Below are 13,918 nucleotides of genomic sequence, written 5' to 3' on the forward strand. Positions count from 1 at the left end.
AAATATGGTAAATATGGGGCAGTATTTGGAAAAAAAACCCAGTTTTTTCCAACAATGGTCGGCCAGCGTTGGAAATTGTTTTAAAAAAATGCCATCATTCTTGAAAATGACAGCACACCAGGTGCCATGATTTTACAGGATGCTTTAGACTGTCATTCACTAACAGTTCAGTAAGGTATTTCATAATAATTTGGTAGTTTTGTTTTTTGATGTTTTCCAAATGTTGTGATACTAACTAAAAAATTGTGGCCAGGAATCGGCTCAGATTGCACCACAGAGGATGTAGAATCTAAAATGTTGTGTTGTGTAATGACAGCCACCCAGAGTTCCTCAACCACATGTTCGGCAAAAACTGCAGCTGTGATGTAGTAAAAGAAAGGTCTATGTATATAAACACTGTCCCAAAGATAGTTGATACAGTTAGACTGGATCGTCCTAACCGTATTCAACAAAACGTACTGCTTTAGACTTACCCCTTGCAAATATTGTCCGTGTTTTCTGTACAGGCCTTGTGTCAACACGATGGTGTGGATGTCAACATACCAGGGGAATACGGGCAAACACCACTGCATTACTGCGCTATCAAAAACACTTTCGAAACAGCCAAGAAACTGGTAAGTTTTCAAAAGTTATCTGAAAATGTTGCAACCTTCCCCCTGCTCAGCCGCTGACTAATGTTACGAAACTAGTCAACCCGGTCCCAAAATAATGACTATGCTAAAGTTCCTAACTTTATTCTCAAATTGCCTTATACAGTGTGTATCAAAAAATGCAAACAAATACAACGGAATGCCAGACGTAGAATGAGTAACCAACATAAAAAAAATATAGATATGGCTTAATAGATACGCCTTTCCACTTGAGACATCAAATTTCCAAATCTGATAATTTTTGACAGAGTTATGATCAATTTTCCAAGAGAGGTATAAAACTTGACCATGGGACCAAGTTTTCAATTTTAGGCATTGGGACGAAGGTAGCCTGATAGCCTCTGTGTGGATAATTGCCTGGCCTATAAAAAAAATGTGTTTAGCAAGTAAACACAATTCTAAACACTTTTTGTTATCAGTTTGTAAACATGTTTACGTGCTAAACTCATACTACTTTCATACATACTACTCAATTCCTTTTGTAAAGTAATTTTGAATTATGTGCATATTTTATGAGACAAACAATGCTTGTAATAATTGGTTTGTTTTATGGGCAGATGTTTTACAAACCACGTTATTGTCATCGTGACGATAACGGCGTGTATGTTATCCACTGTGCTGCAACTCATGCATCGAGGGATGTGTTGAATATGCTCCTGGAAAAAGGTACGGTCATTTAGGTATATTGCTGACTGCACAGTATAGATTGGAACAACATTATCAGCGACAACCTGATTGCTTCTTTTGTATACCCTCAAAATAATTGAAGGGTTGCGATCTATATTTTGGAGAATTTGTATCCATAATTTCTAGGTTTCTAAAGATGAAGTGACGTAAGCACGTCTATGTAACGGCAACACATTGGTTGCATTATTTATACCAGATGATGCATTGTACAAAAAAGATATTAACCCTAAAATGTATGAGAGAGACTTGAGTCCCAAAGGCTTCACTCTGTCATGAGAAAATTGTTTTAGGACATTTGCTCGTCTCTAAATGAACTCGGTCAAATCTACATGCTTCTTACGGTGACTCCGATCCACCATACAGGTGAACAGTATACAAATATAACATGGTTTGAGGGTGGACAGTCGATATTGGCTCCCCGAGGTATTGGAAGTTGACAAACTAGTTCCCGAGGCGAAGCCGAGGGAACTAGTTTGTCAACTTCCAATACCGAGGGGAGCTAATATCGACTGTCCACCCGAAATAAACCATGTTATATTTGTTTTACTATACCTCATACATATTCAGTTGCCGAATTTTGTTTTATTATTATGCAACTAAAACAAAATTTGGGGAAACTTGTACAGCTCACCAAAAGATTCAACTTCAACTACTAGTTCGGTTGTTTGCAATATAATACAGGTACTACAGTTGTAAATACAGTTGTTTGCAATGTGTAGAACTTTCTTTTGGACAGGAGACATCTTTACACGGTCTATACATTTTCTCCAGTACGGCATCATTGAGCTCTGTAAATTAACATTTACGCGAACCGTGCAACCATGCATCTCTCCTGTGCGATGTTCGCGCGTGCGTACTGCACCCGTGCGACAGTTCCTCGATTGCTCTGTAAAGCGCATGCGTAGTAGACTGTCGCACGGGTAACCCATGCGACAGTCTTCTACGCATGCGTATTTACAATGTGCGTGAATCCTCGCGCGCGTGTTTGGTAAACAGGAAGAATAACATCTGGCACGTGATGGTGAATTGACCAGTGAACGTTCGGCTCTCGATCATGAATATGAATGAGGTATAGTAATACTTTATGATAAAGTAATGATATACGTGCAGCGAAACTGCATCAGATAAATAAATACCTAAACAAATAATTATCTTATACCAATATATCACATTCATGAAGAATTTTATTTCATATTTAGGAATACTGTAATGTCACGGTTACGCGCCATAGGGTGGTGTGACCCTAGGGTGGTGAGTCCGCTTAATAATTAAGTAAGGATCGACCTATTTGGCAATTAAACGAAGGGGACGTTTGCAAACGAGCAAGAATCAACCTTAATATTTACCGTCAATATGGATTTCAATGATTTATTGTTAATTATAAATTTAAATGGGTTGATATACAGAAAAAATGAAGTATTGCTCATGAGTCAGCTACTATACAGGGTGGATAAAAAAACAACTGAAACCGAGATATTATTGCTAATTGGAACAGAAGTAGGGCATGTGTGAATCAAAGGGAGATATCCTCTGTTAGGGTTGAATCTCCTCTTTAAAATGAGACCCTGATCATGTCCTTATATTCACGGTCGACTGAGCAGAGACCAATTTTATGAAAGGGTCTATTGAGTGACTTGCGCCACTTTTCATGGTGATATCTCTTTTTTCCCCACCTGCCTTGGTTGGCAACCATAGTCTTTCACTCTGTGACAAATGACACCACAAAAACCACAATTGAAAAGTGGCGCAAGCCTGTAAATAGACGCTTTCATAAAATTGGTCACTGCTCAGTCAACCGTGAATGTAATGACATGATCAGAGTGTCATTTTAAAGAGGAGATTCAACCCTAACAGAGGATATCTCCCTTTGATTCACAGGTGCCCTACTTCTGTTCCAATTGGCAATAATATCTCGGTTCCGGTTTATTTTTATCCACCCTGTAAACCAAAGGTTTGTACAATTATAAATAGCCTATGACTCAAATGTATGATTTGCAATCCAGACAAATATCGGACAACTGGGTCCAAGACTCGGCTAGTAATAGTGGGTTGTCGCGCGACATAATGGCTAATAATATCTAATAGGACAAGGAACCGACACAACGAAAATGAATTAGATAATGAACCAGTGGCAATGGGGCACCAACGGCAGATAAAGATATGCAACGGTAATATGCTATAATAACGGACCCAAGTAATAATGCGCTGTTGTAATAGGCTAAAAGAATGGGCTATATGAATAATCAGCTATAGTAATGAACTATAGTAGTGGCAATGGGCCATAATTATTACTGGGCACTGCGCTATCCCGCTTGCTCCACATGACAGAACTAACCTGTGTAAGAAATACACGATCGTCGCAACAATAAATGAAACAGCCGTCGAGGCAATACAATACATGAAACAGTGAGCGGGAAAACGTGAATCTCCCGTGATGGAACTTTTCACACATAGTTTCTCGACAGTGCAGCAAGCAAAACTTGCCCAAAATGACAGCTTCTGACTGAAGTTGAGGTCCAAACCTGGTCAATATGCTCTACGAACCTTCAACACCATTGGGACAAAATGGTGTACTTCGGTGGCGAGGATGTGCAAAATACTGAGGATTTCAGGAGAAGAATGACATTTACGTCTGAGCGAAATTAACTCCTGCCGAGAGATTAACTGCTGCGAGAGAGGCGGTTTTTCACGTACGCCACGCACGCCGAATTACATCGCGTAAGCTTACAGTACTGAGCCTACGTTCAGCATATTACAACAATCTACAAACGTTGTCTCATGACATAAATAGTTAGACATAGTGGGCAAGATTACTATTAATCACCAGGATGTATTTCATGATTTGTATGAAGGAAAGTGTTTACATCTCGGAACTATATTTTATGTGAGCAAGGGTTGTGCAAGTACAGTCAGCCTGATATGGTTAAAACAAACATAAGACTAGTTTAGGCTTACTTCAAGTCGGATCGCCACAATGCAAGGTTTCTACTGAATGTGTTCACGGTTGAATGGATCACATCAATAGATCTAAATTAAGCTATTGTGTTTCCGTTATTGCCCATCTTCATTTGTGTACTAATTTTACTTCAATGGAATGGAAATGTTTGCGGAATCTTCGTATCACCTTTGGGCTATCGTTTTGCATGTGTCTAGTAATGTTGGTCCTGGCTCAATGCCAACCCCACAAAGGTCAAGTATGTATTGTTTCACCGTTTCCGCTGGCCAATTTGCAACTCGCATGGATCATGTTGGTAGCAAATTGGATGCGGATATGCCTACAATAAACAAAAAAGTGGTAGACAAAATGTTGCTTTTTGAAAGGGTAAATGCCATATAAAAGCATCCTGACATTGTCTCGTGATGGCACTTTCCAATGTTCCAGCTCTTTAATTACAGCCATGGTAATACTCCATGGTAACAGATAATGAAAAAATTGTCCATTACGCACTCTAAGTCTTTCCTTTCTATGCAGTTAGGTCGTTATGCTATATACATTTTAGGCTAAGTGCAGGATTTAATGCAGTTGAGTAAATGCACTTCCGTTCGTCAAACCAGATTTCGTTGACCCATTAGGCTTATTAGTGAAAGAGATCAGGGTTTTTTTTGAAAACGTGCCGTGGGCCTGTGCTCGCCATGTTGATGGTTTGGTCGGTGGATGGGTAGGTAGGTGTATTTGAGCAATTAAAATCACTAAACGTTTTGAAGGGGTTACAATATGAACATCTGTTTCTTACGAAGATGTGCGGCATATCTCAGAATAGCTAAAACAAACCACAACTTCAAGCGCGAATTATATACGACATGCATGACTTTCTCTTCGTGAAAACGAGGACAATTTTGTCATCGTTCCGGAAACGAGTCTTCTTCATTACTGTACTAAAAGGGAAAAAGTGACTGGCCCTTGAAGTGAAAACAGTTAGATTATCCATAATTTTTTATAACGAAACAAGATTGTTACGTCAGATTCCATCTTTGTATTTTTTAGTAGCACACTAAAAATCAAATCACGCAACCCAATGTTTATGTCGAGTTGTACATACAAAGGACGAGTTGGCAAACGGACGAGATGACTCGAAAGTGAAGTCGAGTTGGTCAACAGACGAGTTGGTTCAGCGGTCGGGTTGGTATACGACGGTCGAGTTGGTAAACGGTCGAGTTGGTTCGAGTCGAGTTGGCAAACGGTCGAGTTGGCAAATGGTCGAGTTGACTGTAGGGGGAGACCGGGGATGGAAGTTACACGGGTAAGTTGTTACAGTTCTCAGTGTGCAAAGCAGGAACAAGAGAGGGCGGGCTAACTACCATCCATATGTTGCCTACAGGTAGCTAGGGTATACTGCTGATCGTGAGCTTTCTCCAATCTTCTACTCAAAAAGTAAGTAAAAAAACCCTTTTTTGTCCTTTCCTAGTAACTTTCTGACAAAACTTGAATTTCGTAATAGCTCTAACAACTGGAGGTGCATAACGCTAACTTGATATTGTAAATATAGTAAATTTAGGTCACTAATATATCCCCAGGTCATGACCGGTAATTCTGCCTGAAGGTTGAGTTACAGTACATTTTATGTGTAAAATACCCTATGGGGTAGGTTGTTACACTGTAACAACCTACCCCGTGTCAATGTAACAACTTACCCCAATTACATTTTACGTATGTTGAACTATATTTTGTGTATATTTTCAGCTGTAAATATTTCATTTGTCTGTTTTGCTTTACCTACAGATTGAGCTACTGTATTAATGATGCCAAGAACCTACAAAAGGAAGACAGGTGTCTGGTATGTGATGACTTGTTTTCCAACTCTGCATCTGGAGAGCAATGGGTCCAGTGCATGGACTGCTCAGGATGGTCCCATACAGAATGTACAAATGGAAGGAAAAGCTACCTGTGTGATGATTGCGAAATGATGGACACAGACAGTGACTAACTTGTTGAAAGTGATCCTTATCGATCACAAAGAGGCATTTTAGCTATATTTCAGGTGTTTCAAATTAAAACAAATGTTCAGTTTATTGCTGGAATGAACAAGTAGTTACTTAATTATACACCTTAAGTGACAAAGCAGTTGCTTTCTTGATAGTAGAATGAGATGGTATTTACTATTGTACGACACAATGAGGGATATAAGTTGTTTACATATTGTAACAACTTACCCCTATGGTGTAACAACTGTGTAACAACTTACCCCGTATGGTGTAACAACTTACCCGGTATGCGGGGTGGGTTGTTACAAAAATTTAAATTCATTAATTAATTAGTAGTTAATTAGTTGTTTAATGTTTTCATGTGTTGTATACTTCAGGTTATAGTAAACATAATGGGCTACCCACATACCCAAGATGGAGTGTTAGAGTTCTTTCATTACAATTATTTGGCGCAAAATGTAAATTTTGTAACGTTCATCCCCGGTCTCCCCTAATCCGACAGTTCACTCGGCCCATTTCATGCCAGAAATACCCGGCCAACCCCTTCTCTTAGCGATAAGTGTTGCTGGGTTCTTGAACGTGCATTACACAACACGCGGCACCTATGGCTTTACGTCCCATAGAAGGGAGCAATAATGGTAAAGTGCCTTGCTCAAGAGCATAAGCACCATGTTCCGATGGTCAGGATTCGAACCCATGTACCATGGCACACGAGTCGAACACCGTAACCATTGGACCACAGCACCCCACATGAAAACAATATCTCTTTTGACTGATCATAGGAAATCACTTAGGCCTACATTCTTGATTTCCTCTAAATAACAGCAAGCCAGACGGAATAATTTCATGAGTGTTTAGTATCATCAGTACGATCTTTAATCCAAGTAAGCGTTTTCATAACAATTCGCTAGGTTACCTTTGGGATAAATGCAAATGATCAGTGCCTTTAACTGGCCCCTGTCAATTGGGCCACATACAGGGCAGGATTAGTGTTTCGTAGGTCCTAGGCACCAGATTTCCGTACCAGCACTAATTTCATGTTGAGGCTAAGCTGTAATATGCAAGCCAGGCCACACTGTGGCATTTTTGTAGGCCCTCAAATTGTTCGTAGGCCCCCAATTTTTTGTAGGCCCTAGGCACAGTGTGCCTATTGGATAATACGGGCCGAGCCACATACTCCCCCAGATTAGTTTGTGAAGTATAGAGACTAAGTTTATCGTTACAAATAAAACAGTGGACCTCTACAAAAATAGGGAAAAAATAGCTCGGGCCCTTTTTCAAACGACAAAAATAATGAAATTACCCGGAAAACCAGAGTTAATTTGATGCTGCTCCTTGTGCTTCTCTGTTGTGTTCTGGGAATCACCAACGGGGTCGGGCAATAATGCGGCCATAAGTCCCTTATTAGGCCGTGACATCCCTGCCATAATCATCACATTTTCAAATCAAATCAATGTATACTGCTTAATGAAATACGCATTACACCTGCTCGTTAGTCGGTCGAGCGACTGCACAGCGCTCATTCGGTCATTAATCAAGACATAGTGCAGGGTTATAAAGGGAGATGATATAAGTTGCTCTGTAAGTGCTTTTTCGTGTTTCATCCCGAAAAAAAATGGATCATGCTTTTAAATTGATATTTTTCTAACAATACATTCACTTTGAAAGAAATTTAATTTCAATTTAATTGAGCTCCGACAATAAGGTAGCCATATCTTTTTTGTGCATTATTGGCGCAAAGCAGCCATGAAAGTAGACTTTCATAAGGGTTAAATCGTCCAAAATAGAAAGGGGGAAAAAGTTAAACTTTTTCGTTTAAATACAACAAACATATTGAAACTTCATTGGGAGAATGTGGGTACCATGGTCCAATGGTTACGGTGTTCGACTCGTGTGCCGTGGTACATGGGTTCGAATCCTTACCATGGGAACATGGTGCTCTTGAGCAAGGCACTTTACCATTATTGTTTCGTCCTTCGAATGGGACGTGAAGCCGTAGATCCCATGTGTTGTGTAATGCATGTAAAATAACCCAGTAACACTTATCGCTAAGGAGAGGGGTTTGCCCCGGTTTTTCTGGCAGTGGCTGAAATATGCGCCGCAGCACCTTGTAAACCGTTACAAAGGTGCTAAATAATGGGTCTCATATTTCTCTAAAACTTCATTTACATGTCTTTAATAATAGGCATAATTTCCAGAGAAATAATTTCCAGAGTACGTAATTATTGGTAGATACGTATATAACGGTATTAGAATCATGAAAATCGAATAGTTGAAGAGCAACGCGGTGGAGAAACTTTGATGTGTCAGGCTGTCGGCTATCAGTCAGTCAGTCAGTCAAAGTGCCTTCCGCTTGCCAGCAGGTGGGCTATCAGAGATCGCCAGCCTTGTCTGTTCTGCGCTGCTCTAACATATCCGTATATGTCTTGCCGCTGCACTCAAAGATGCCTGTTAATTGACCACTTGCGTCTAAGACGTCCTCTCTTCCGCTCTCCTTCCACCTTTCCCTCTATGAGCTGCCTCTGAAGACTGTCGGCTCGGATTTTGTGACCAAAACATTGTAGCTTTCTTTGTTTCATGTCATTCATTAGTGTTCTTTTCCTGTTTACTTTGTCCAGAAACTCTTCATTTGTGATTTTATCCTTGTAGGAGATTTTCAGCATTTTTCTGTACAACCACATTTACCGCTTCCAGTCTTATATATAGCCCTACAGTCCTGAATCTTCCCAATTTTAAAACGATTTTGCATACTCCCTAAGGAGTAGGGGTTAATTAATGGCTTATTGATGTATAGTCCAGTTTCTGCCGCATACATCAGTGTTGAGATGATGTAGCATCTCAACACGCGTAGCCTTAATTTGAGGTTTAACTTTCTAGCTGAAAGTAAAACTTGCATATTCAGAAAGTTTGTTTGGCTATGTCAATTCTCTTCCACATCTCTGTTTCACAACGCCCATCCTGTGTGATTGAATGGCAAAGATAAATGTATTTGCCCACTTTCTCGATGATGCAACCGTTGATTTGCACTCTACAGGGTAAGTCGAAAAAACGGAACCCAAACCCTTAAAAATGTATTTCATATTTAAAAAATTAACTAGCACCAAAAATAATAATGACTGGAAAGCCAATTTCAAAAGCTACTTTTAGATGAAAAAAAATTACTGAAATTGCTCAATCCGTTGAAAGAATACCACCATTTAAACGCAACGACCCCAAAACCTGTCTCGTCCAAAAAATCTATTTATTGTGTGTTTTTGACTGTTTGGAACAACAAAGAAAATGACACAGAATACTTGTTTCAACAACTGTCACCAACTGTAGCACACAATATTTTGATTAACAACCCTGGTTAGGCAAACAATATGATTTATAAAATCTACTTTTTTAAAAGACGGGCCTTCAAAAGGACTTTGTTGCATATTGTTAACGTTTAAACTAAGATTTCATCGCTGGTGATGTTTGAAGACAATTGTGACGACGATTGTTGAAATCGAATTTTTTGGACGAGACAGGTTTTAGGTTTATTGTGTTTAAATGGTGATATTTTTTGAACGGATTGACCAATTTCAGCAATTTTTTCATCCAAAAGTAGCTCATGAAATTGGCTTTCCAGTCATTATTTTTTTTGGTGCTACTTATTTTTTTAAATATGAAATATAATTTTTGGGGTTTGGGTTCCGCTTTTTTTGACTCACCCTGTAGTTTGAGGAGTTTGCGTGTCTCTACTTACTACCATAACTTTCGTCTTTTCCAGGTTCATGTCAAGACCATAGGCTAATAGTCAGCTATACGTGATTAACGACAGTTCCCCCGACACGTTAATGGGAAACTGTATACAGGCGCTGAACTTTAATGTGACTGTGGGAATGTTGTAAGTCAAGGTTGTGTAATGCTCGCCTGTTGTGTAATGCTCGCCTGATGTAACCAAGACAGATTAGTTGGCCTTAGGCTACCATCATCAATTTTGTCAGTATATTAACATGTCCAGCGGAGTCAGATTTAACGATGCGAGTTTATTATTAAGCTCAGCCAGGAACTATATGGATTTCGTAATAAAAAGTGACGCAGAAACATTGTCCATTAACGCGAATCAAATCTGAAATCCAGACATAGGTGATTTCAAAATTTGGATGTCTGTATAACCGATAGGTGGGCACGGACCCCGGGAATTGTTTACGTTGACTCGTCTAGCTCCCAGACTCATGTTCTTGAAACTCAATGGTTCTTGAGTCTGGAGTGCTGAATGTTGTCACATAGCAACCGAGGAAAACTGGTGTGTAAGTGAATAGATAATTTACCGGAGGTATAAGTTTGTCTTTTTTTCATTCATAAATATTAAGAGAGTACGATCATAAAGAAAATACGCGAATAATCTTTGATGATTTCGAATTTCCAAAATGTATTCCTGTCATCGTACCCGATATATTGTGGCACGATACATGCCTGCAGAACATAGCAAACTGAATTTGATCATTGACATCCGAAACATAACCGGAGGAAGAAAAGCATGCATCGTCAAGCATGTCACATACAGGCAAAGTCCTTTCACAAAAGTGAAATTTGAAGAACTGCAAATTTTACGAAACAAACGAACTCTTACACTTTTAATAAATCAACTGAAAAACATGTTGCTTTTTAAAGTGCATTTTTCCACTATTGTTGTGAGATCGCTTTAGACGCTCATATTGCCAGTTAAGGATTTTGCGGGATTCATGACCTAACATGTTGCTCATTGTAACAGTAAAGTTCGTTCTGTCAGCAACAAAAGTAACAAGAATGCTTTGTTGCTTACTCTACGCCGAACGCTTTGCCGCTATAACTACACTTAATGACCACCCCATGATCTGTCTGATTGTGTTCGTGTTGAAAGTAGTCTACCAACGATTATTGTCAGACCTATAACATGGCGGCTAAGGTCATCCGTCTTCTTGACACCTCCAAAGCTACAGAACCTGCTGGAATCCCTACACTCTTCTTAAAAATGTGTTCTCCAGAACTTTCTTATATTTTTTTCTAAACCGTAGGCCTCTTTGGTCCCTGTGTTCAAAGGTTCTGGAGAAAAAATCATTTAAGTCCAACTATCGTCCTGTTAGCCTTTTTCCCATTATGAGCAAGATTTTCGAATGCCTGATCAGCCAGCAACTCCTGGATTATCTATCGAGCACTCTACTGGTGACATTCAGTCTTCGATCACAGAGCGCTTGAACAGAGCATTATATCGTCGTGGTAAAGCTATATGCTTGTTGCGCTTGGCATTTCGAAGTCATTTGATAAGGTCTGGCACAGAAGGCTCATCCATAAACTCAAAGTCATGCGGTATCTCCAAACACTTGCTTGATCTGATTTTGGACTTCCTCGGTGAACGTAAAATCTCTGTACTACATGAGGGTCATGTCATATTCTGTCCGTAGCAGTGGCGTAGCCAGTAATTTTTCAGTGGGGGGGGGGGGGGGGGGGGGGGGGGGGGGGGGGGGGGGGGGGGGCTGGAACATTTCATGGGGGGCGTCATGTAGATCAATGATAATTTTTTTAGAAACTCAAAATCTCAGTGGGGGGGGGGGGGGACAAGGTTTCATGGGGGCTGTCGCCACCCCCACCCCCCCCCCCCCCCCCCCCCCCCCCCCCCGTGGCTACGCCACTGGTCCGTAGTATAAAAACAAGTGTTCCTCAAAGGTTTTGTACTGGGTCCAGCAGTTTTTCTTGCTCTACATCAATTATCTGTCTGACCTCATCTCATCTAAGATATTAGTCATCTATGCAGTTGAAACTACATTGCATACCGCATATTCTGGTCCCTTGTCTGCTTTATCTTGTGCTCAAGCCAGTAACGCGTTCTCAATCAAGATCTAATGAACGTTACTAACTGGGGTAATAACTGGCTTGTCACCTTCAACCAAATTAGCACTAAATTGCTGTCTGTGTGTAGGTCAAGATAGATTAATCAGATTTGTCAACGGATTCTACAGCTCTTCAGGAAGTTACTGACATATGGCTACTGGGACTGGGCATCACCAGTGAACTCTCCTGAGACAAGTACATTTGTGATATTGCCAAAAAGGCCTCCCAGCGCCTTGGTTGCTTAATTGTACCGTGCATGGCAATACCCACCTCATGTCAATTTGTACTTGTTAAAGTCCACTATATGTGACGTGTCCTGTCAATTATCAAACCAGACATATCCGGGAAGACCCTGAAATTTAGAAACAGGCAAAAATTGGACTCGGGACTTAATTTTGGCCATTTTGGTTATTTCTTATTCCTCATAACCTCATGAACATCCTGCTGTGCTGTGCTTTTAGATCGAAATTTCATCAATGAAATATATTTGTGATGATTTTTTTAGGCTTGTCGCTTCAAAGATTTCTCTAGTTTTCCGATTTTGTTGCACAACGAACCACAAAATATACCTACTTTGTCGCTGCTCAAAAAGACAACAAAGGCGCGTCGCCCCTATACAATTTTGCTATCGACGGAATGGCAGGCTTTCATCTTGCTAAAATGTTACTTTAAAATCAAGACTGTATAATTTGTATCTGAAATAAAGCCCCAACTATAAGGCATGATTTCTCATTTTGAACTTTTTCCCAACAAACTTCACAATTATGTACCTTGAGTAAGGAACATCCGATTTCAAAAACTTTAGATATTATTAGAAAGCTTAAGATAAGTAGATTTGAGATATGAAGAAAACTTCAAATTTGATTTTTTTTTGTTCAGTTCTGTCTATTTTCACAGAACACATCACATGTATATGCATACATCCTGTTACGGAATACTGTTGTCATATCTAGGCAGGTGCCCCGGCTTGTCACCTGAGTCTCCTTTATTAAATTCAGCGGCGAGTTCTCAATCTTGTAGTCCATGAGATAGCTGTCTCTTTGACCACTGGAAAATACTCTGACAACATTGTGCTCATGCAGCTAGAAACTCATGCCTCAATGATTCCACCCGAAGACTATTTAAACTTGGCCTACTGCAAATAAAAGTCAATGAGACACACGGGTACCTTGCAATTTTTCTTTGAAAATAATCAATTTTATTGGCCCATAAAATGCATTCTGAAAGTATGCTAGAGGTCACTTATTAGTTACACCCTTTCCATCGGTTCACGTCTCTACAGAACGGATTTCCGCAGAAAAAAACACAGACGTCACTTCAAGCCTTTTTGCCTGAAGGTTGATCGATCGTCCGGAGCAAAAAGGCAATTATTGCAGGGTTCCATGCGGCATGATACCTTAACTGCGGCGCGGGGTAGTTAAAACGCTTTGATGATGTCTCGGTAAAGACAATCGTATGACCGAATGCAGGTTATTAAGGTATTAATGTGTTTACCGAGTTCTAGCCAAAACCTGCCGATCGGATGGTTTAATGATGCAGGGTCAGTGATAGATGGACAGGGCTCGAAGAAAAACAAACAAGACCCGCACGCGATTGCTGATGAAGAGAAAGTCAGCTTCATTACAATATACCTTCTACTGTTATTTTTTTATATACCGAATAACGATCCCTTATGTAAATATTCGAAAAACTCCCGACACGAAGCGGAGGGAGTAATGTTGCACTTCTTCCCTAACTAAACCAAGCTGAATTTGGTTATTAAACCTAATACATATTAGTTTCATTATTAAAAAGTGGAAAAAAAATAGTGCGTGGTGAAG

The 13,918-nt window shown here is 40.0% G+C and overlaps 1 protein-coding gene across 2 annotated transcripts in view; it reads left to right on the forward strand.

Annotated features, from left to right (window-relative positions):
- LOC119728633 (transient receptor potential cation channel subfamily A member 1-like) overlaps positions 1-13,918 on the forward strand; it is a 61,825-nt gene that overhangs the window by 14,222 nt on the left and 33,685 nt on the right. For both annotated transcript variants that reach the window (XM_038200949.1, XM_038200950.1), the window contains exons 4-5: positions 507-614; positions 1,208-1,316. In XM_038200949.1, coding sequence (XP_038056877.1) covers positions 507-614; positions 1,208-1,316 — 217 coding nt within the window. The remainder of the gene's footprint in view (positions 1-506; positions 615-1,207; positions 1,317-13,918) is intronic.

Source organism: Patiria miniata, unplaced genomic scaffold (genome assembly GCF_015706575.1).
Source record: "Patiria miniata isolate m_02_andy unplaced genomic scaffold, ASM1570657v1 HiC_scaffold_20, whole genome shotgun sequence".
Classification (NCBI taxonomy): Eukaryota; Metazoa; Echinodermata; class Asteroidea; order Valvatida; family Asterinidae; genus Patiria; species Patiria miniata.